The 23,049-nt window shown below is 41.4% G+C and overlaps 1 protein-coding gene across 2 annotated transcripts in view; it reads right to left on the reverse strand.

Annotated features, from left to right (window-relative positions):
- TAFA1 (TAFA chemokine like family member 1) overlaps nt 1-23,049 on the reverse strand; it is a 211,224-nt gene that overhangs the window by 31,072 nt on the left and 157,103 nt on the right. For both annotated transcript variants that reach the window (XM_058031824.1, XM_058031825.1), the window contains one exon: nt 13,062-13,202. In XM_058031824.1, the coding sequence (XP_057887807.1) occupies nt 13,062-13,202 (141 nt within the window). The remainder of the gene's footprint in view (nt 1-13,061; nt 13,203-23,049) is intronic.

Here is a 23,049-nt window from a genome sequence, read left to right on the forward strand (position 1 = left end):
CACATTCTTTCAGGTTTCAAAAATAAGAAAACAAATCCAAATATTTGAGGTTATTTACCTGCATCCAGTATTATCTACATAGCAAGTCTGCTGACATTCTCTTCACTCCTGTCTTGCCCACAGCCCAATTTTTCTTCTCACTATGTGAAGCCTCTGCTCCTGCCCTTGCTGGATGCCTGCCTTGTTTTGCAGAATAAAATAGTAGATTGTATTTTTTTGCTGGATTTCAGAGTGCAAATATAGCCCTTTTGGTCTCTGCAAAACTCCTGGGAAGAACCTCTCAACATCTATGGTGTTGTTTTCCTAGTGAAAAAAAACCCAAACCAAAAAAAATACAGTAATAATTCCAGGCACCTGTCATTTTTAGCTGAAAAATTATATAGGAAGCAGCAGCATCTACATTCTTTGACATATTGCAGCATGCCATGAAGTGAGCAAATACAAGGGTAGACATAACCAAAAGATGTTGTACAAGCAGGACACAACAAGATGGCTGATTTGTATTCCAGAAAAAGATACATGGAGCAAGACCTAATATTTCAGGAAAAGCTGGCAGAGCAAGTGCATGATCCATACCCTGAGCACAGGGATACTGCAGTAAGCCTTGCCCATAATTCTGCCCAAAAGCTGAGGACTCAGCAGAACCAGGAAGGGCTCGGGCTGCCCCTCCTGCTGTTTCTGACCTGCCAGCACTGCTGATGTCCCTGGGTACACATCTCCTCTGGGTCCCTCACCACTAGAAACTCATATTTAGGAAGGGAGAGAAAAAAATGTCACAACACCAGAACAAAAATGTAACAGAATTTGGCAAAATAACATTGATACTTCCTAAAATGGCACAGGTTCCCAGGAAAAGCACAGAGCTGCACTCACAGTGAAGATGCAGGTCATTAAGATGCAGGTGATCCTTACAGGTTCTCTCTACTAATGATGCTATATTGAAATTGAAAGAGCACATTTATCACTTTGCACTTTTAGCAGCATTTAGTAATAGAGACCAGCGCATTATATTTGCTTCTTATCTCATACTATGCAAAGCAGAGCCCAGCAAATGCTTCACAGCCTGCAATTTATTTGATTTAGGACTGTATTTTGTGTCCATGAACAATCTGCTAGTTGAGTGTGGAGATTACACTTTGGTTATTTTAGAACTATTTGGTGAAAAAAAAAAAAAAGTGAAGCAGGGGACAGTTTGCTCTCTAGCTACTGCAGTAACATTTCAGTCATGCACCACTGAGAGTTTATTAGCTGGGTTGAAACCCTCCAGTCTAAACCAGCAAATTTATTCCTGGAACACTGCTTCCTCACAGGTCACCATCTGTATGGATTAGACCTGAGACCTGGAGGTTGTTTATAGAAATGAATTTATATGGCTGTTTCTATTAGTTTAACAGCAATCCAATAATAAATTATTCTAATCCTATTTTTCTTTTAAAATGCCAGACTATTTTTCTTTGCAAACATAGACAGGAAAGGAAAAAAACCTGAAAAACCCAACTAATTAAAGAATGTTAAATCAGCAGGGCAAAGTCCCTTACAAGGTTTAATATAAGTATTCACAAACAATTTTTTTCCTATACAGAATATACTTATTTTAACAGTTAGCCTGCAATATTTTTGTCATTTCTGCCCCAGACTTCAACATGGAGTCAGAGCAGCATTTTCACACCACCTCCACTGACCTTTATGGGGCTGGGCTTCCTTTCTCTCGGATTCCCAGGAAAAAGCCACGATCACTGCAGGCTGCTCCTGGGAGGAGGGAGGGGAGGGAAGGGCAGGCAGGCAGGATATCCCCCTGGGCTGTGCTCAGCCAGAACTGCCCCAGGTGCCAAAGCAGCCCCAGGGGGACCAAACCAGCCCCAGGTGCCAAAGCAGCCCTGAGAGTACCAAACCACCCCAGGTGCCAAAGCAGCCCCAGGTGCCAAAGCAGCCCCAGGTGCCAATCCAACCCCAGGGGTGCCAAACCAGCCTGGGGTACCAAAGCAGCCCCAGGTGCCAAACCAGCCCTGAGGGTACCAAACCAGCCCGATGTGCCAAACCAGCCCCAGGTGCCAAACCAGCCCCAGGAGCTGCTCCCATCAGAGCAGGGCTGGGCTCAGTCAGTGCACAGCAGTGGGAAGCTGCCAACACTAACTTCCTAAAGGTTAATACTTACAACTACATTTTGGCTGATATTTCCGAAGCTGCCTAGAGGGAATAGATGCCCAGTGCCCATTAATTTTAATAGGAGCTGGGCAGGCACAGTGCTTGTGAGGGTAGGACTATTTCAGCCCATTACTGGTGGTGGCATAAGGTTTGATATTGCAGGAGCCTGATTACCTGCTGGGAGCACTGAAGCTAATGCAGCTCCTATATTTTGGCTTGAAAATTGAATATGCAAAATGCATGAAGTGTGTGGCTGTGCTTACCATAAATAATGAGTTTAAAATGAGAGTGGTTCAGATGGAAAGGGTCTAACTCAAAGCTAGCTACAAATGAGTGCTCCTGATGATTTGAGAAATACACTGATAGGATTCAGGATTTCACTGAAGACCTGTGAATAAGGGTTCTTACATTCAGAGCTTAAGCTTCTAACCTGGTTTGTCAATTTATTCCTTCTATTAGGAAATTGTATCAGCTTTCAAAAGGTGCCATGAAACAGTAAACCACAGACCTGGGTGATTTGCAATTAGGTTTGAATTTTAGGAATTTCAAAACCTCCCCCATTCATTCTATTTATCCCACCAGGCTACACAAAACACATTCAGACCATGTCTATTGTAATCACAGATCATTTCTGATCACAGTTTCCATCAGGCCATGTGCTAATGAGCAGCCCAGCTGGGAAACCTGCAAACTCAAAGAGATATATTTTGATAGAATCCCCACTTGTGGACACCAGGGGTCATTGGTAGAATGCAAGCCAGGTAGCAAAATCGTAATTTCCTTAATTTGTGTTTGCAAATGGTGTGGAGTCTTTTTTTCTGCAATGATCACACAGAATATACAAGGGCTGTTTCAGAGGAGCAGTAGAAAAGGATTCTGCAATGCTGCCTCATTATTGCTCATCCAGGGAAGTCCAGGATTGCCATCTCTGACAAAGAGAATAGATTAAAAATATCTAAGTCAATATTTACAATGGAGAATTAATTGGTTCCACTGCTAAAGCTGATTTATCAGCAGGTTATTGCAAATAAATGAATAAAAAAGAGATACCAATGTTGGTCAACCAAACAATAAAAAATGATTGTATCAAATAAAGCCAAACTGTAACTAAAGACTTCAAGAGGGTTTTTTTGGCCTCTAACATAAAAATGAATTTTATGAGCTTGCTGTACAGCATTTTGTCTTGGCTTTTATGTCTGTGATCCACCCATTGCTCACCAGTATGCTGCAGTGTTATTTGATCAAATAATACCAATTAGTTTGCATTTTGTGGGTGAGAACAAAGGACACTGGAAGTCTTCAAAATCAGCTGTCATCCCTGGTGGGAAGCTGTTGCCAACCCCCTCTTAAGGCTGGTAGTACTCTTCTAATTTCCAAGCTATATTTAATGATGGGGAGTTCATATCAATTAAACCCCCACTGATTTCTTAGTCCTTCTCTGCCCAAAAGGATGGAGATTTTCTCCTCTGCTGCTCAGCTCCTGTGCTCTGTGGTGGAAAGCAGTGGTCACTGTGCTGCTCCCCATCCTGCTCAGGATCCAAGACATCCTGTCCTTGGATGTGTATATTACATTATATTTATATTATATATTGGATATACAGGCGTTCACTGCACTAATGAACTTGGAGTTTTATATATAACAGGTGCTCTGGTTTTAAAAAGTGTTCATCCAATTGGCAATTTTCAACAGGAGGAAAGGAAACTTCTAAAGGAAATAGAGTTCATTTGTTATTTGCATAACTATATTACACGCAACTCTATTTGATGGTGTTTCATAGAGGGGTCTGGAGAAAAAGGAGAGGGCATTTTGTAATAAGAAAACCAATAGAGAGAGATGTTTTCTACTCTCGTTTGAGTTAATGGGAGATTTGCCTTTGTCCTCAGTTAAGACAGTGTCATTTGCTTCTCCATTTCATTCCTGAGTGATGGCTTGTGCTGGTGTTTCACCTTGCTGTTCCTGAGTTCTGGGCACATTTGGAAGACAAAAAAAAAAGTACTGACCATGCAGATGCATCTTGAAAACTATGCTGTATGGTTGCTGCCTAGGAGCTGTAATCAAAAGGAAATGATTACACAAACCCACATATTAAAAGCAATCCATCTGCCTGCAGAATAGTTTTTATGTACTAATAACAAAGGGCGGAATGCTTAAATTGTGGAGCACAGCTCCACTCCCCACCACTGCCTTTTGCATGATGGTTTCAAGAGGGAGAGGCAGCACTTCTGAAGTAATACTGAAATTTGCCATCCTCCATCTTGCTTAACCTTGAGCAGTTATTGTGACAAACTGAAAGGTCTTTGGGAACAGCTCCCAAAGAGGAATAATGCTTTCTTTGATACCCAGGATTAATAAACTGCTTTTTGACACCTGCATATGGAGACCTGCTCCAAACTCTGAAGGCTATTTACATGCTGAGTAGCACACTTCCTCAGCAAAAAGTTTAAGATTTGATAGAAATCGCTTGTTTGCAATGTCCTTACTTTATTCCTAAAAGACAATTCTGCAATATTAATGCATAAAAATCTCCCAAAGCAAACTCCAGCCTGACAAACTGCTGAGGGAGTTGGGACCTGCAGTGACCTGGTGGTTTTCTGAGAGGAGGAACTGTAAATGTGTCGCTGATCAATTGTATGGATAATTGATCCTCTGAAATCAATTAAATACTTGTTGATTTGCCTGCTTCCAGTTGCAGTTGCCAGGTTAATTCACATGGTTCAACACAACAGTTTCAGTGCTAAATTAGTGACTATTATTTGAACTGTCTTCATCAGTAAAAGGAAAAATGATGTGTTTGCTTCCTTCAAAGATTTGGTCAGTGCCTCTTTAAAATTCCAGTGTGTAATAGCTTCAGGTTCTTGTTTATTAATTTAAAGAGAGCTCACTGTGGAGGAGCATTCTTCATTCTTACTTAATCGTCCACTTCTTTTGTGTTCAAACCCTAATCCCACAAACCACAATCAAGCCTTGTGAACCAGTTCCATGTTTATAGATGGAAGGTAGCTTTGAAAGAAAAGGAAAAAAGAAAAATAGCCTTCCTGCTCTGCAATACTCCAGTCAGGTATTTTCTACAGTGTATCAGAGACACCTGTAGGCACACAGCATTTCACAGTGCACCAAATCCACAGCATCTGATGCAGAAAAGATGTGTGGTGTGAGCTCATGCAGAATTAGCCACTTAATAACATGGTCTTTCCTGGCAGGGATAAAATATCATCAGAATTCCTGCCAGGAGTTGGTGTCAGAGGATACAGCACAGATGCTAACCTGACCCTAATGCTTCCCCAAGCTGCCCTTGGCCATGGATTAGCTGGACACTGGTCCAACACATTCCCTGAGGACTGTGAGCAAGGATTAATAGCCAGCCCTGTTCATTTTCCTAAACCTTCCAAACTGTGCCCTCATTTGGCACAAACCAGAAAGCCTCTCAGGGTTTTAAGAGCCAGTTTACACCAGCTGAAAATCTGGGTGTCAAATCCCTTCCTGAGAGCCTTCTGGATGCTGCACTTGGCTTTGCCACACAAGGGAAAGATGAACCCAGGGCTTGTTTAAAGGCAGGGTGTGAAGGTTTAACCCTCCTGCTCTAAGGTACCACACATCCTCCATCAGCTGCATCACCTCTCCACACAGGTGCAGCAAATACAGCAAATCTTTCTGCTGCTGCCATGCAGGGCAGATACACATGAGACTGTACATTCCTATGTCTGGAAATCTCTCCCTCAGCACTGCTGGGTGAAGGGTTGTTGTGAGAAGCCTTCCTTAGCACTGCTGCAGCTGTTTTTGCCCCTGGATCTGCCATCTGTGTACTTGCCCACGGCTCACAGGGGCTGAGCCTCCTGCTCTGGGCTCACCAAGCACTGGGACCCCTTGTCCTGGTTTTCTCTGTGCTCTCCAGGCAGCCTGACCAGCCCTTAACCTGAACCCATGGTCCTGTCTGTGGCTTCACCCCTGCAAGGGAACTCTCTGCAGCTTCTCTCTTCCCTTCCAGCTTGTGCCTCTTTTCCCTGGCACACACTGGCATGGCTGGCTGCCCTCCCTGCCTCCAGCCCCTCTTCCCAGGCTCCTCCAGTGCTGTGATTAACACTTAACGCTACCTATCAGAGGAGAAATCTCCTACGGTTTTTCCATTTAGCCTCTAGTGGGTTTATTGTAAGTATCTGAGCAAAAGGTTACTTTCCTCTGTATGGAGGTGAAGTAATTGTATGTTCCTGTGTGTCTTCACACTGCTCCAGAGCCATGCCATTCCCTAATTTCACCGTGGGGATGCTGTTTGTGCACCTTGCTTGGCTGTGAGGGCTCTGCTCCCTCTGAAATCTGCCAGCTGGAACCTGGGAAAGTGACCACCCCTCACACAGATGGAGACATGCCATGACTTACAGCTTTTTTTAAGTAGAAAATTTTTTTCCTGCTGAAATTGGGATTTAAGTGAGCTCTCTGCACTTCATCAGGGGTGGATTAGTCAGCTGTTCTATGAGCTTGGTATTAAAAAGGGTGGTTGCTTTGCTGTGCAGGAAACCACAATGCCACTGGAAAAATAAAGAAATATAAAATACAGGTGGGGAGACAAATGATAACTGCAATGAAGAGGTACTCACACAAACCCACAGGCAGAGGCTCTCATTAACAGCACCATTCTCTCCCCAGGAGACAGGAGCATCCACTCCCCTCTCTGCAGGAACAGCACAGCCCTGGCTGGGACATGGGGCAGCACCTACCTGAGAGGCCCTGACTGCACCTGGCTCAGGTGAGTGCAGATTTGCTCCTTCAATGTCCTGCCTGTGTGCACCTGAATCACAGAAAATCATCCCTGTGTGTCTGAGCAGCTCTGGGTGCTGTAAGGCACCAGCCATGGCAGGGTGGCTCTGCAGAACAGAAATACACATATATATCCACACACACACACACACACATATATATATATATGCAGAGATATGGATCCATATGCCCACACAGAGATTTGTTTGCACATCCATTGCTCAGGGAGGAGCAGAGCCTCTCTGCTCTGCCCAGGCTGCTCCCTGATGGGCTGGGTTCAGGGCATGAGGCTGTGCCCTGACACAAAACCTCGCCCAGCACTGGCAGGGTCAGGCACACAGCACATCCCCTCTGCTCCCTTCAGCCTCTGCCCTGCAAAGGGAAGGCAAATTGGTAATGAGAGCCTCTGTGCCTGGGTAAATGAATTAATTACTCTGCATGGCTGCTGCCAGCTTTGCTTTTGCTCCCTCTGAAGTCAGCACCTCTCAGGATCTGGCTGTGATTTCTGGGTGGCTGCAAGGGCGTTTCAAGAAGATGTGATCTGGACAAAAAAAAAGCCTAAAATATTTCAGTAAAGTTAGACTTATCCCCTTCCCCTCTTCTATTTTTTAATAGCACATGAGATATTCTGTGACTTTTTCTGAACTTGCTAAATGGATGTCAGTGGAGAGGAGAGACATTTTTTTCCTCCTTACAAATGAAGTCATCTGAATTCACCAAATAAAAATAAATATGAGCCTACTGCTTGGTTCCAGTGTTGCTGCAGAAGGACAGGGCTATAGATTTTCCCAGGAGTGAGGAATAATTCACCAAGGCTGCTCGTTATTCATATAGACAGTGAATTAATAATATGGGACCCTGAGATCTCTTCTTATCTAGGCCGAAGCACAGCTAGAGGGATGAGAAGCTGACTCCTTGGATTTCAAAAAGCATTTTTCCCCCTTTCTTCAAGAAATAAGAATTGATTGAAAGTATTTTCACAGAGTGGGGAAAAAAAAAAAGGCTTTCTGGTGATACCACCTAAAGTACACATTAGATAAATAGAAAACTATTGGCTTTGTGACTGTGAACTGTTCTCACTTGATGTAAGTGCTGATAGATACAGGATTATCTCTAACAAAGCATTTACTAAGGACCTGACCCAAAGTCAATAGGAGTCTTTCATTTGACTCTACAAGCCTTGAATCCTGCTTTCCCTGCAGGCAGAGCCAGGGAGTGTTTGTGCATCCCCTGCCCACCCCTCAGCTGGTACAGTGCTGTGGGAGGATGATGAGGGTGAGCACCAGCACAAGGGGCTGAGCTGCCCCTCTGTCCTGAAGGAACACTCCTGAATTGTGGATTCTTGCTCCTCAATCAGTGTCTTACCCATAATTTAAAAATAAAAATAAATGAACTGATGGCAGCACTTACTGTCTGCCTAAGGAGTGACAGACCAGTTGGGACCTTTTTGTTTGTGGGTCCTGGGTGGGAGAAAGCAGGGCAAACAAAGCAAATGGAATGTGTGCTGTGAATGCTGTCCTCTCTCTGCTCCAGCTATTGCACATGGGAAAATAAAGATGAGCAGCACCAATTTTCCAGCAGCACAACTGAAGAGGTACTGGCCAAGAGAGGATTAAAAGTCAGGGAGCTCCCACTGGTCAGTAACCTCATGTTTGGCTTGGTAGCACTGTCCTGATGAAGTGTGATGTAAATTCTAGTGGGATGTCAAACTAGCCACATGGTGGCTAGGGATCCTCAAACTAACAGAAATGATCCTCAGACTAACTGAAATCTTAAGCATGCACATGTGTGATAATATTTCATACACTGTGGGATGAAACTTGAGGTGATCCAAAATCAATCTGTGAAAAATGAAAATACTGGCTTGATTTTATTTTATTTTTCTGTATCAGTAAATGACTTTTCTTACCCTGGTGCATGACTGGTATAAAACAGGACAAGAGCAACCCATGGAGACTAAATCACTAATCCTGCTGCCTGAGAGTTAATTCTTCAAATCCTGTGTTGCAGAAAATGTGGAATGGGAACACCTCACATGTCTGCAGAGGCCTTTCTTTACAGGTACAATTTAGAGGAAGAGATACTGCTAAGAATTTTAGTAGCACCTTCCTTTTTGCTTGGTTGTCATCAGTGTTAAACCCACCTCATTTCCTAAAAGCACTGGCAATATGCACAACCTGCATGAAGGTTCCTTTGTGGCTGATTTCAAAAGCCAGTGCAGGTGCTTTTCTGTTATTCCATACTCTGCTGTCCAACAAATTTCACAGATAATTATGCAAGAAATATGAGGTTGCCTGGGAAAGAGTTTAAAATAGCCTGGAAGAAGATTGAAGGGAAGGGAACAGAAAAACGAAACATTAAAAAATATGTGTGTCTGAGAGCGCTGACTGTAACACAGTAAACTCCAGTATAGATGAACAAATTATATATTATTCACAAGCCTTGAAGAACACACAGACATAACCACCTACTGACTGTACAGATGCTTCAATACCACTTGAAAGGATATGGTACAAAGCACGACATCCCCAGCATAAAAGTGACAGTATTAAAAAAAATTATAAGTATCTTTTTTATATAGTAATGATATGACAAAGGAATAAAACCTCAGCCCACAGGAGAAATTGCACCAGTGACAGGGATTTCCTGAGGGCCTTCATGAGCCCACAGGAAATGCTGGGCATTGCTTTCCCCAGAAAAAGGGACTTGCTCTGGAGAGGTATTTGGGCAAATGAAAAAAATAATAATATCCATGGCAGAGAGCTGAGCAGCCTGATGCCCGTGGTATATGCTCTGGCCAAGTGGCAGGCAAGATAAATTGTAGAGAAGGAAGGGAGCATTTCAAACCACCCTTCAGACAAAAAAGACCTTGAAGCAGTGAAAGGAACCATGAAAGTAAATGTGCAACAGAATAGGCAAAGAAACAGACATTGGTGTCTGTGTTTCATGGCAAGGTTTGGCTTTTGTTTTACTACTGCATAATTCACTGGTGATGGAGGCAGCTTTTAGGACAGTATTGAATACAAAGAATTCTTTGTGACTTCTGAGGCTGCCATGGCCTGGCCTCACTACACTTTATTAAGATGAGACCCCAGAAAGTTTGCTGGACTTGGCAGGGAGTGATGCTTGGGAATACACATCAACTTCATGCCCTGCACAGTACAAACATGAATTTTGTCCCATGCAGGAGCAGGATTGCAAGCCAAGCCCTGTGTACTGGGATGGTGTGCTACCCATGATCAGATCCCACAACAAAAGGGACAAAAGGACCATTCATCAGCCCTGACACTTATTAAAAATGTTAAGATGACTCCTACAAATAACTGTATTTTTTGAAAGAGAAAACAAAGCCAGCTCTCCACACAGCCCAGCCGTGTCCCAGAGCAATAGCTGGTAGGAGTGGAAGGCAATGCAATCTCTCCTCTGCAACTTGGACTCAAACTGCCAAGGCACCAGCCTTGATGAAGTGTTTTCTGATGAAATTTAACTGGGAAGCACCAAAAGCTTGATCCCAATACCATTAAGTCACAGTTTGACAGGGCAATACTGGGGTTCAGCCTGCTTTATACACACTAGCACACAGCCATGGGGTGGAGATGGCTTGAGGTGGTGATCACCCAACAGCCAAACTGCTCACAGGGGTCTCCCAGTCCTTGTCACCTCTCAGAAGTGCCTTTGTTTGGGTGTGAGTACATTGCTTGAAGTGTTATATTGTGAGTATATTGCTGAACACCTGTGGATATTTAATTAGGACTCAAGCAAGATTTCTTAGTGACACATTATGGCTTGAAATTGTATATATTTACACACTGTAAATAAAAGCTGGTGTGAGATTAAGCGGCCTGAAACCTTTCAATATGGTAGACAAAGAAGGCAGAAAGTTCAAAAGGTGACCTTTTGAAATGTTCTCATGCACAAAACAAACAGCAAAGCCCAAATCTTTGTGTGAGTTAAAGCACTGACGTCAGTGGGACTCCCATGGGAAGTTTTGGGAGTTTGTCTTTACAAGAACAGAACCACCAAATTGGAAAAAGTTTTGACTTAAACCAGGTCAGTATGTCAAAAGCCACAAAGCAAAGTCTGGGATAAAACAAAGGCCAAAGCAAATGTCCCTTGGATTAATTTTTACCAGCAGCATATTGGGCTTTTGAACTGTTCTCCAGCCATCTACAAAAGCAGCTATGGGCTGACTACAACCCAACTTGAAAGGGGAAGACATTCCTTTGTAGTTCACGTCTGCTGGCTTTGAAGTCACAGTGAGTCTTACCAGTGACTTCAATGGGACTTGCCTTACACTTTCATATTAGCCATTGTTTTATCCTAACTCCTTTCAAAATTCCAGACAATAACATTTCTCTTTATTGTAATCCTGACAGAGCAATTAGGCTCCAGTCCACACCTGCACCCCACTTTTTTCTTCACACAGCACTCTTTGAGCTTCTCTTCTCTGAACAGAGTTATGAGGGCTGAATTAATGGTGTCTCTCTGCTCTATCTGCTGCCTCTGTATTTCATGACCTGATGAAGAACATGAAATTCTTCAAGGCTTGTACAGGCTGATCTTTGGTTACAACAGCTGTAGTTTTCACCTACGGTTTTATGAGTGTGCTTAGCAGAAAAAGAAAAGCTTCTTTTCATCAGGGTAATTAGGCAATAACAGAATGACAGGTTGTGGACTAAAGCATAATCATTCACAGGTGCATTCATAGCATGGTTTTAATCATGAGTTCAGAAGCAGAATTGCATTCCCGCTATGAAAAGCTATGAAACACTGCTTCATAATTTAAAAATCTGAATGTGTTTTTAAAATAATAAAACATTTCCTTTTGTATCTTTAATATATAAACCAGACATCCACATGCCAGAAATACCTACTGAGAAAACATGAGATTCTCATTTCTCTAAGGGTTCCTAATCTCTCACCTTCTTGGTGTCAAATCTGCAAGAATGATCTCTGTCTGCACAATATTCCCTTCCACAACACCCACCAATATTCCTGCCTAACTACAACTCCTGTCTGAGGTACACTGGACCACTCCCTGCTCCATTCTAACGCCTTGGCAGCCTGGGATTGAGGAAAGGTACCCAGAAGAGAATGTTTTTCCCAATATTTTCTTGCAGAGCTCCCCACTCTCACCTGGGGTAAAGCTGAGTGCCAAACACAGACACAAAAAGGAAACTTTGGGTGCTCCCAAAACGGGCAGAGACACCACCACTATGGGATTCCAACATGGAAAGAGTGAGGAGAGCCTACAATGCTGCACAAAACCAACCTGTGGCGCTCTGAAGCACCTGTGGGCTGACACAAACAACACAACGTTCGCCAAAAGGAACAGCGAGGGATTTTCACAAGATACTCCGTTCCACAAAGCTGCTGCACTGAGGGATTCTGCAGCACAGTGCAGCTTGTTTGGGAAGGGTAACTAATGGGATTAGTACCACTTACTCCCCATCTTCTTATGAGATTTATATTTTGCTAAGCACTTCCCAGTGTGGCTCTCCCCTGTCTGCTCTGTGGTTTCACCTTGCACTGCTGGCAGGGGAGCCCCAGAGAGGAAAACACCCTGTGGAGCTAAACCTCATATGAAACCCAGACACAAATAACATGGTGCTTTTCCTTCAGAAAAAACAAAAAACAAACCAAATCCCCTTGACAAGCAACAGCAGCAGTGATTTTAATAGACAAAGATTTTTTCCTGCTTTCTGTAATGTTCATTTCAGGGCTAGAATATGAGATTCATTTATTTATGTTATTTTGCCACTGACTTTCCAAATGACTAATTAAATCAAAATGAATAGTGGTTGTCCTTTGAAATATTTATGAATCAAAACTAATGTGGCACCAAAGGGGCCCTGTGAAGTGACTCAGGGGATAATTTTATCCAGGTATTTATCAATAATAAATCTCTTATACTCATCTGTAAAGCATCCATACTGGGCAATATTCTTACAGTTTTCAGTTAAACCTTAACATGATCCATGTGCACAGAGCTACGCACTGAAGTAGCAAGAAAGTCTAAATATATACTTATTCTAATAGATTTTTCTATTTCATTAAATAAAGAACACAACAAAATTCCTAGTCACAATCTCTGGACTTACAGCTTTCTAGCTCTAATGGATGGTACACAAACAGAAACATATACACAGGAGGAGCTACTTGCCATCAACACAGGAAGGTCTGTTTCTTGTAGTCCCAGCCACTTTCCCAGGTAGACAGGAGCATTTTACTGTTTGTGATCTTTCCTCAATTCGATTCTTATTACAGCATCTGTGTGCTGCTATAACTTCACACGTTCCTCCTTCTGGCAAAAAAAAAATAAGAAGAAAAAAAAAAAAAAAGAAAAAGAGAATATTGACACTCTGATTAGGAAGAGCAGCAGTGGCTAATCAAAGCACCCAGGTGTGCTCCTGTCTGCCTCTGCCCAGCTTCTGTACAGGTGGGATTACAGTTTTATTTCTGTCTCTTTGTGTGCTCCCAAATAAGCCAGGCACTGCTACACTACATTTTTTAATAGAAAACGTAGATAAGTGCTCTTGCCTTTCTTATATTAGAAGTCTCTGTGACATCCACATAATTTTTGGCCTAAAAATAATGTTGTCAATGTCTGGGCCTGAAGAAATGTAGGTAAAATACTACAGAAAATGTGCAATCACTGTTGGCTGGTTTTATGCTTGCAATATTGGAGACCTTTTCCCCAAGTATCTTCTCATACAAGGACAGAGACTAAGGAAACCCATCTAGAAATAAGGTTTTTCTCCAAATATTAGATTCTGTGGTAGTACTCAGCCCTTAGGGAAGGACAGAGTCTCCCCAGATTACAGGGTGGCCCAGCAGCATTTCCCTTTGCTCCCCCACTCGCTAGATTGGCAGATTTAAGGCAGGAAACATTTCCTCTGTGTGTGAGATCATCAGGTTTAATTTGTCTCCTCCCTAATTGTTCTTTCTGAGCATTAGCAATAGTTTTATTAGGAGGAGAGCACAGGGGGTGATCGACACATCCACGGCGGCTTTGGGCTTACGAGTGCTTGGTGTTTGTGCCATATGCTGAGCACAGAAATGAAGTGTCAGGTGTGCCATTCCCCTTCACCTCTGCTCTGCAAGGAGACAAACACCACGGTGGGCTAATGCCCTGCCCAGGTAATTTCTCCATTCCTCAGTTCAGATTGCATTTAGCTCACAATCACTGAGTGTTTAATGGTGTCAGGCTGTTCCCCACAGATATCTGGCTGCTTTCTGAAATTGCAGCACAAATTTGGCAGGGTTTGTTTCAGCTTAGTACAAAACCTCATGTGCCGCCCACTAAAGGGCAGGATGTGCAAGATTTTCTAGAAGAGCATTATTTCTTCATGCCATTAAGTACATGCTGTTTTTACTGCAGCATAAACCACATTAATCCTATCTTTGGATTTCAGTCTTTTTGAAAGAATATTGAGAGCTTTTGGCACTGTGTGCTGTAGGAGAATAAGAAATGTGGAGATGCTGATCCACATCTAGCTGTGAACAAAGGGGTTTGGTAGAGGTCTGGCAGTTCAGTGGCATTTCCCTACCAGGAGTGTATCCTGGTACCTGGTTTTCTACAAATATGGCATTTTTAATGAAGCACTGGGCAGGTAGGCAGGGAGAATTCATATGGGGGAGTTTGCAAGCATGAGATTAATTCTGTAGAAAACACTGGAGTCATCTGCAGAGACATGCTGCTGCACCTCTTAGTTATTAGGTGTGTTTGGGCTGCTGACACAAGCTTTTTGAAAGCCAAAAGGTGTCAAAAAAGAGAGATCCCAACAATTCAGAGAGCCATCCTCTGACAAATGGGCTTTGGAGTGTATCTGAGGAGTAAGAGGAATTGTGATAATCAACTCAGCCCCAAATGCTTGCATTTTCTATGAAGTAATCCTTCACACAAACTCCCTGTTCCCCTATCCAAATTGTATTGAAAGCAATGAAAAGATTCTCATTGGTTTAATCCATCTTATGGTCATGCCCTAAGAGAAGAGAGATTTGTGATTTTATTGATTGCAACTTCAACAATAAAGATAATGTACACAGTAATAAGCATTTCTAATTTTAGACTGCATAGACAGTGTGGTAAATATTTGTGAATAACCTAAATGCTTAATTTTCTCTATAAATATACTGTATGAGTACTAAGAACCACATGACTTAGTCTTGCTTATTTGGTTATCTATTCAAAATAATGGGTTGTGGTGGAAGAGCTTTATAACACCTTTAATTGTTATGTGGAAGCTCAAGTTGCTAGAGCAGTAATGAATTTAGCTCAAAGTGTGTAATTGTTTAGGAGGGGCAAAACATAATGACACTATAAAAGCAAGGAAAAACCATTTTTTTAACTGCTAAAAATTTAAATACATTAATTGGAAGTTTTATCTACATAGTCTATAAAAGTATGCAAATATTAATAATTATAATAATAGAAAGACCCCTTCCAGTGCTGACAGAGAAGAAAAAATCCACCTCACATGGAGAAAATTCTGGAGGTTATGCAGCCTGTTATTCTGAAAAATCTGTTAAGTGGGATCAGATATTTGCATTAAAGCATATTTAGCTTATGGATGCCTACTGGGCAGCATTGCATGCAATGTGTTTTCTTGTATGGATTTTACCAACCATGCATGTACATGTGAGACTTTTAAAAAGTCATATACAAAATGGGAATAGAGACAGATATAAATGGACACAGTGAGAATAGGAAAAAAACCTCATTGAAAAAGCATGCTCCTTACTACATCATTCACAGAAACACATATACCACAAATATATTGAGGGTGGGAGGTTCTATTTAAATCTACTTCAGCTGCATAAATGAGGAAATTAATTGAGTGGGGAGAGGAACACAAATCCATCTTCAGTTTCCACTGAAAATCACTCAATGTGTTCAGATGGATATGTGAAATACCTTTGCGTTTTGTGGTTTTTATTTTTTGTTTCCCACTTTCTTCTTTTGGGGGAGGGGGCTGGAGAGCAGAAAGAAATACTCTAATTCAATATCTGATTAATTTCCTATTAATCAGATATTGTGAGCCATTTTTTTTCTTAATGGTTCATCTGGATTATGGGAAGACTTGGCAAGATATTACATGGCTAGGAGTTCTGAAAAAAATGGGAACTATTGACCTGATAGGCTGTGAGTGCAGCAAAAGTTTGAATCCTTGTCATAAACCCCACAAATGTCTCTGTTTTTTGAAGTTTATGGTCTATTGAGCTACAGTGGCTTCTGGCTTTGATTTCACAACAATAGCCTCATCCAACCCATTCAAGTCAACAGAGGATTTGCCATTGAATTTAAAAGGAGAGGAAAGGGGCCTAAAAATCCTCAAAGTAAATGTCTTCTGAATGTTATGTTGACAGTTACATTTCATGAAGTGGCTGTTTTATCCATCTGGCATTTTTTAAAAAATAATTTCTTTCTGCCCCAAGAAAAGCAGAAGATTAGAAATGGAATTGGAACCTGTGGATCAGGAAGAGCATTGATCTTCCTTCAAGAAGCTTCAGAGGTGAATGAAAATGTCCTGTCATGACTTATACCTTCTTCACACCAAACACCAGCAGGAATTGATGGTGAGAACAGCTGATCCTTCCTGAGCACTCAGGAGGCCTCAGCTCTGCATGGAGGAAATGTGACCAAAGCCAGAGGGACAGAACTGCCTGCCAGGGAGGACCCTGGAATGTTGAGGATGGCAACTCTCTGTGTCATTGCAACTCTGCTCACATCCCCCAGCCTCCCAGAAACCCTTGTTCTGCACAGACTTCAAATAGAAAACTGTAGAAATAATAGATCATTCCTGCTGTAAAATAGAGGCAGCTGTTTGTTACCCCTGCAAAGGTTTCATTCTAATTGGAGAACACTAACTCCTGAAATAATGCTCATTTTTGTCTCTGTTACAAAGCCACCTTGAGTTTGCACACCACAGAGTGAAATATTTTATCATGAGTATGAGTCTGCTCTGGGAGGCTGTGATTTAAAATGTCTAATCACCTATAAGGTCTGAGTGCATGTCTGGCAGAAGCCAAAAAGCCCATCTTCTAGTCATCTCTGTTTTTTATACCTCTAGCTAGGAGGTAATAATAAAAGCATATTTTGCACTTCAAAATTATAACTTGCCTCTGCATTCCAGCCAAGCCTGAACTTATCAGTAAACAAACATAAAAAAGGCAAACAGCACTACTGATTTGTGTTATACATTGTGGAAGTCATTAACTATGACTCAGGTAGCAAAACTTATACATTCTCTCTTTGACAGTGATGACAATTTAATAGTATTTGACTCTGCTGAGTTACATGGAGTGTCCTGCAGCAATGAGAGAGGTTGTTTATCAAAATGATAAACATGTTTTCATTTCCTCCTTGGCTGCATGTATGTGATCAGAAGTCTAAGGCCATCAAGAATTCACTTATTCTGGCCACCAGACAGACATTAAGCTATTCAGGACCATCTGTGCTTGAAATGAGCTCCACTTAATGGACCTTCCTAGGGCAGGTCAATCATAATGAATGCATGTGTGCATGAATGCATGAGCAGAGCAGAGCTTTGGTGAGACTTCTTGGGCTGTTTGGCACTGGCAGAGCTGGCTGACAGATAAGATGTGCCTTTCTTCTCAGGGTCACACACCCAGTGATTTTAGAATTCAGATCCTCTGTTCCATTTGCTTCCAGCTCATTGCAAATGCACCTCACAGCCTAATCCAGATGAAGGTTGTTGTAAGAACCTGTTCCTGCTACTTGCAAAAAAATAATGGTGCCCAAATAACATCATGGGCTTTGCTGGCGAAAATTCTGCCTCTGTTACACCACTGGTGATTCACTATGGGAATATGAACAAAAGAAATCATATGGACCAATTTTATCAGCATTTCCAGACAGTTCATTAGGACGGCAGCTGGTTTGTGGTAGCTCTATTTATTTGTAACAGCTTCTAGTAGCCACTGTAAATGCCAGTGCTATCATCCTGCTAAGGTCATGGACCCATATGTTATTCTGAAAATGCTGAAGTATATGCAGATGCTGCTGCTAGACCTAGGAGAACAGAGAGAATTTTGGAAAGAATTTAAATTCTATAGACTCCAAGCAAATGGTGACAGCAAAAATTCTTCAGACACTTGCAGACTTGCTGAAAAATTGCTCCCAGAAAAGAATGGAATGAATGGATATAAAAATTTGCATGGTCTCCACCCCATCTCTATACAACAAAGGAAAGAAAGGAAAAACAACCCAACAACCCTGTGACAGCCCTATTTTTTTTTTTTTTTTTTTTTTTTTTTTTACATTTACTATAAAGAATTCAGGTTTGGGGGCTGCAGTTGAAAGAGTTTTCAGTTTGAATAAGCTTTGGAAACTTCCCAGGTGTAATTAATACATTCATAAGCTTTAATCAAAATGTTTATGCCAGCTAATGTGCCAGAACTGCAGACTACACTGTGCACAGGGGAAAATACTATACTTTACTTTAAGAAATAATAAGCCACTACTATGGAACTTACAAAGCAACATTTTTACTTCTGACAGGAATATGTAACAGATGGAAAAACAAAGTCCCATGCTACACCACCAGCCACTTCACAAGTGAACAAATAAAAGACTCCTCATAGCCACAGTGCAATTACACTCCAATTTTTCTTTTACATATAATCCTCTAACATTGTTTATCTGCTCCAGAAGGAAAAGGATCTATCTTACAGGATGCATTTTCAGAGCAATCAGAGAAGGCTTAGGGTTTTCACTCCTTTTCACAAGGTTAACTGCCATCAATGAAGCTGAACTTGGCTCATAAACCTGATGTAACACAAAGGCACCACCAAAAAACTGACCTAAGTATAACCCATTAGCATTATTCCTTGATTACATTCCATTATGATAACAGATACAAATAAATTGATGAGTTATTCTTTAGATGTGGAATTACCATAACTATGAGAATCTGTAATGCTCCACACATGCTCTGCAAGTCCCCTGATATACAGTGGATTTTTTTTTTTAGCCCAGTGGATCAGAATAGACTGCACTGGTCTGTTTCCTAAATTTCTATTTATATTTTGATTACTATTCAGTATTTTGTTGTTCATTATGCAAAATCCATATTATAATTTTCATTTTGGGAAGATTCTATGCAACAGCAGCAACATAAGTGACTCCCACTGTGGGTCATTAAGTTTTGGGTTGGGATATTATTTTCTCAAATGCTGCTGCTGTGAAAGGGTTCTGGAGACACAGGGTACCCCCTTAAAGAAACTGCTGCTTCTCTACACAAAAAAACAGACCAAGAGGACCATGGCTAGTGAAATTTGTATTCCCTTGGAAATGCACCTTGTGTTAAACCTTAAAACCCTGCTGAGGTTTTTCTGATGTCCGGGTCACTCAAAGAGCACTCCTGGAAGCTCCAGCTCTGAGAGCCCCCAGGACAGAGCCCATGGGATGGTGCAACATCCCTGCAGGTCTGAGAGCCCCAGTTCTTGTGCCATGCACAGCATCCCCATTTAGAGCAAGGCAAATAATGAGATTGTCTTGCTTTGTGCTGCCTCACGGTCAGAATTTGGAAAAGAGCTGCTGGACCAAGCAGGTCAGTTACCTGTGAAAATCTATTTCACACTCAGCCAAAGCTCTGATGGATTCTGGAGTGAGAATTCCTGGGCTAAGAGGGGCAATGTGCATTCTCACAGACATCTCTGGTTATTTATCTCGGAAACTCTTAAGTTTCTGAGAGTAATCTTGACAGAAAAGGCCATTTTAATGAAACCAAGCTTTTCTGTAAAAATGAAAAACAAAATAACTTCTAGAGGAAAATAAAATCTTTAAATATTTTGTTCAGCAGAATGTTAATATTTCAACTTAATATTAATTTTTTTTTCATTTGTATTTTATTTCCCATTCAGTATAACAGGGGAAGCAAGGATATGCAAAGCTCTAATTAGCACATGGATTTGTAGTCTTTTACAATTTTCAACTAATGCTCTTTGCCATCAGCCACAGGAGGCTTCTATCTGAGAGATTTACAGATTTTTATACTTACACCCAGAATAGAACAGACTCTGATCCTCACAAACTGGTTTATTCACAGAAATTAAAAATACGTATTTTCTGTAAAGGTGAAAAGACATGGAATCTGCTCTTGAATTCACAAGGAAAAACCCAGAGCACACCAGCATGTGAGCTGTGCTTGGATCTTGGGCTGGCTTATGGATTTCCATATCAAACCAATACACACACCAGAGAATAGGTTTTTCTACTAAAGAGCCTTGCAAATTGATCTCCTGAGAAATTTGCGCGGGAACTTATTCTTATGCATATTAAAAAATAATAATAATGATGATAAAAAAAAAAAACCTCTTACAGATGAATCAAAGTGAAAATGGTCTCCAGAACAAGAAGGCAGCTTTCTAGCAGCTCCTGCCTCTGGCACAGAGCAGCTCCAAAGAAAGAGGAACAACCAGCAAGGCTGAGGAAGGCAAGGGGGCGACAGGGCAAGGGTGGCTGGGGAGGAATGCTGATGAGGAATCTGCTCCCAGCTCTTATTTAAGCAGGGTTATGAGTAGTTTTAATTAGCATTTTGCATGCCTGTGTAAAATATACCCCCAAAAGGAGAGAATCAATGAGAAAACCCCACTTCTTGTGTGTGGAGCTGTCCCTGCCACTCCCCAGAGGACTGATTGCTTTTCTGTCACAGGGAGTGTGCCAGGGAATTGTGCTAAGGACTATCAGCACTCCTGTATTGATGAACCACAAACCCCAGACATGTAACTCACCAGGCAGGCAAGAATCCAATGTTCTCTTAGTGGGGATCTTCAGTCTTTTAATGAGATTTTTTTTACTTCAAAGGGAGGCCAACTTACAGCAACTTTGAGAAATGGAGGTTAGAAATTAGAAGTCTTGGTGGGATTTACAGCGCTGGAATGCCATTAAGAGATGTGTGTGAAGAGGCAGGACTTAATTCAAAAAGAGAAGAATGTTACTTTTGAGAAATAACTGAAGTTCCATATCAAAAAGTAATAAGCATTATGACTTTAAATTTCATTGACTTTCAGTGAGATATGACATTCCTAGAAGTCTATATCACTTGTAAATAGGATGTCTTGGTCTAAATGATGTATGCCAGTAAGGCTGAGCATAAAATCTTGTAAGTACCTTTAAAAAAAATCATGCTCTTAGTCACTTGGGTGGTTTGGAAAATTTAATATTTGATATGTCAGAGAAGATAAAAAAACTGGGTTTGGACAAAATAGATGTAATGTGCTTGCATTGAAGCAGTGCTCCTCCTATAAGTTAAACTGCAGGCAGCAGTATAAACTAGAGATTAAAAAGACCTGCTGTGCTGTTCTGATCATTGCTTTGCAGCTGCACAATTCTTGCCCAGAACAAATTTTCTAGGTATCAAAGCTGTGGAGAAACGTAGATTTCTGCTGCTGAACTGAAATGAACATTTCCAATAATGACATCTCTAGTTCCTTGCCAGAGAACAGTGAAAGTCCAAAGTGGAATTAGGCCTGAAAATACCCTCACAATAAAATTTGAGTGAACCACAGAATATTGTCCTTGGAACCTCAAAATGTTGCTCTAAATGCTGCCAGCAAAAGACATCTAAAGAAACAGCATTAAGGAAAAACACACAATGAAAGAAAGACAGGACTACCCTCTTTTTGGATGGAATAATTAAGTTGATAGGAAATAAGTAATTCAGTCACAGCTGCTGATGAGAAATGAATATAGGAATGTGCATGAGAAATGATTACTAAGAAAGGATTTAGAAATTATTTTACGTCTAATATGCAAGCACAGCCTGGTCCTGCCAGAATCTGACTTATGCCCAACAGGCTTTCCCCAAGCACCAGATCTCTAAAACTGCCTAATGCATTTTTTGAATACCTTCATCTCCAAACTTCTCCAAACTGGAAAACCGTATTAATTTTCTCTTCAGCCTTAAAAAAGACTCAAAATTTCTTATTATGCTCATGATGCACCCTTTGAATTTTTCATATGGTACATGAAAATGTCACACTTTTGGGATTTAAAAAAAATATTTATAAAATAATCCACCAAGTACAAAGCAGCTCCACAAAAACCAACTTTCAAGCCCAGGCTTTGAGTCATCCCAAAATGATTCAGGGATCTTAAATCCTTGTGGAAAAGCAAAACAATGTTGCTCCATACAGTTCATCTTTTGATATGATGGTTGCAGATAAATTCATCCCCAGATAATTTTATCCACTAAGGTGATTAGCCTATGGAGAGCCTATGATGTGATTCTGAGCACAGTGGCATAGTTTATGGTAATGCTCTTGTCATGCCTTATAAATGTGTGAGATGCTTTTATGAAGCAGTTAGATAAGGAGTGGTGAAAATAATGTGATCCATAAAGAATGCACAGTGATGAAGAGCTGGGATTGCACAGATACTACAGACAGACTGATAGAGAGAATTATAACCATGGTACAGGCTGCATTAATCTTCCAGTGAATGGCAATAAATAAAATAACAGGAAGGAACGGGTCTAAACAAATTTGGCCAATATATAAAACTGAGAAGTCAGTGTGGGATCAAAGTGTTTTTAATGGGATCTCTTATGGATGCACTGACTAGCCATGGTGGCAACAAAATTTTCATCCATGGGGTTGACCCCATGCTACAAAATCCATGGGAAGGAAAACAAAGACTGCAAGTTACAGCACGTGCAAGCAGAAGTCACTGTGAGGAGCTGTGTGGGATGAGCAGCAGCAGTAGTAAATCCTGTCCTCTGCAGCACTGAGCAATGCCAGGCAATCACCTCCCAGGCATTTTCCAGTGGACAAGTGTGCCCATTATCCCACCCCATATATTTTAGAATTATTCATACTGTGACTGCCAGCAGCTGGTGCTGCTCTGGAGCAGAAAACCATTCCTCTGCCAGGAACTGGCTGCACACTGGTGCACAAGGACAGAGGATGGGACCAAAGGCTCAGAAGCAATCAGTTGGTTTTGCATGGAAAGCATTTTGCACTGCACTCATTATCCAGAGCAGAAGAACCTGGTAGTCTCCAGCCTAAGGAATTTATAGCACACTCATTTCTGAACCTTATTTAGCTTCAAGCACAGTCAAGCACTTCAGTAAATGTTAGGAATTGGGTATGTGAGCAGTAATATTTTAAATTTCAGACTACTACAC

This window comes from Melospiza georgiana, chromosome 11 (genome assembly GCF_028018845.1).
Source record: "Melospiza georgiana isolate bMelGeo1 chromosome 11, bMelGeo1.pri, whole genome shotgun sequence".
Taxonomy (NCBI): Eukaryota; Metazoa; Chordata; class Aves; order Passeriformes; family Passerellidae; genus Melospiza; species Melospiza georgiana.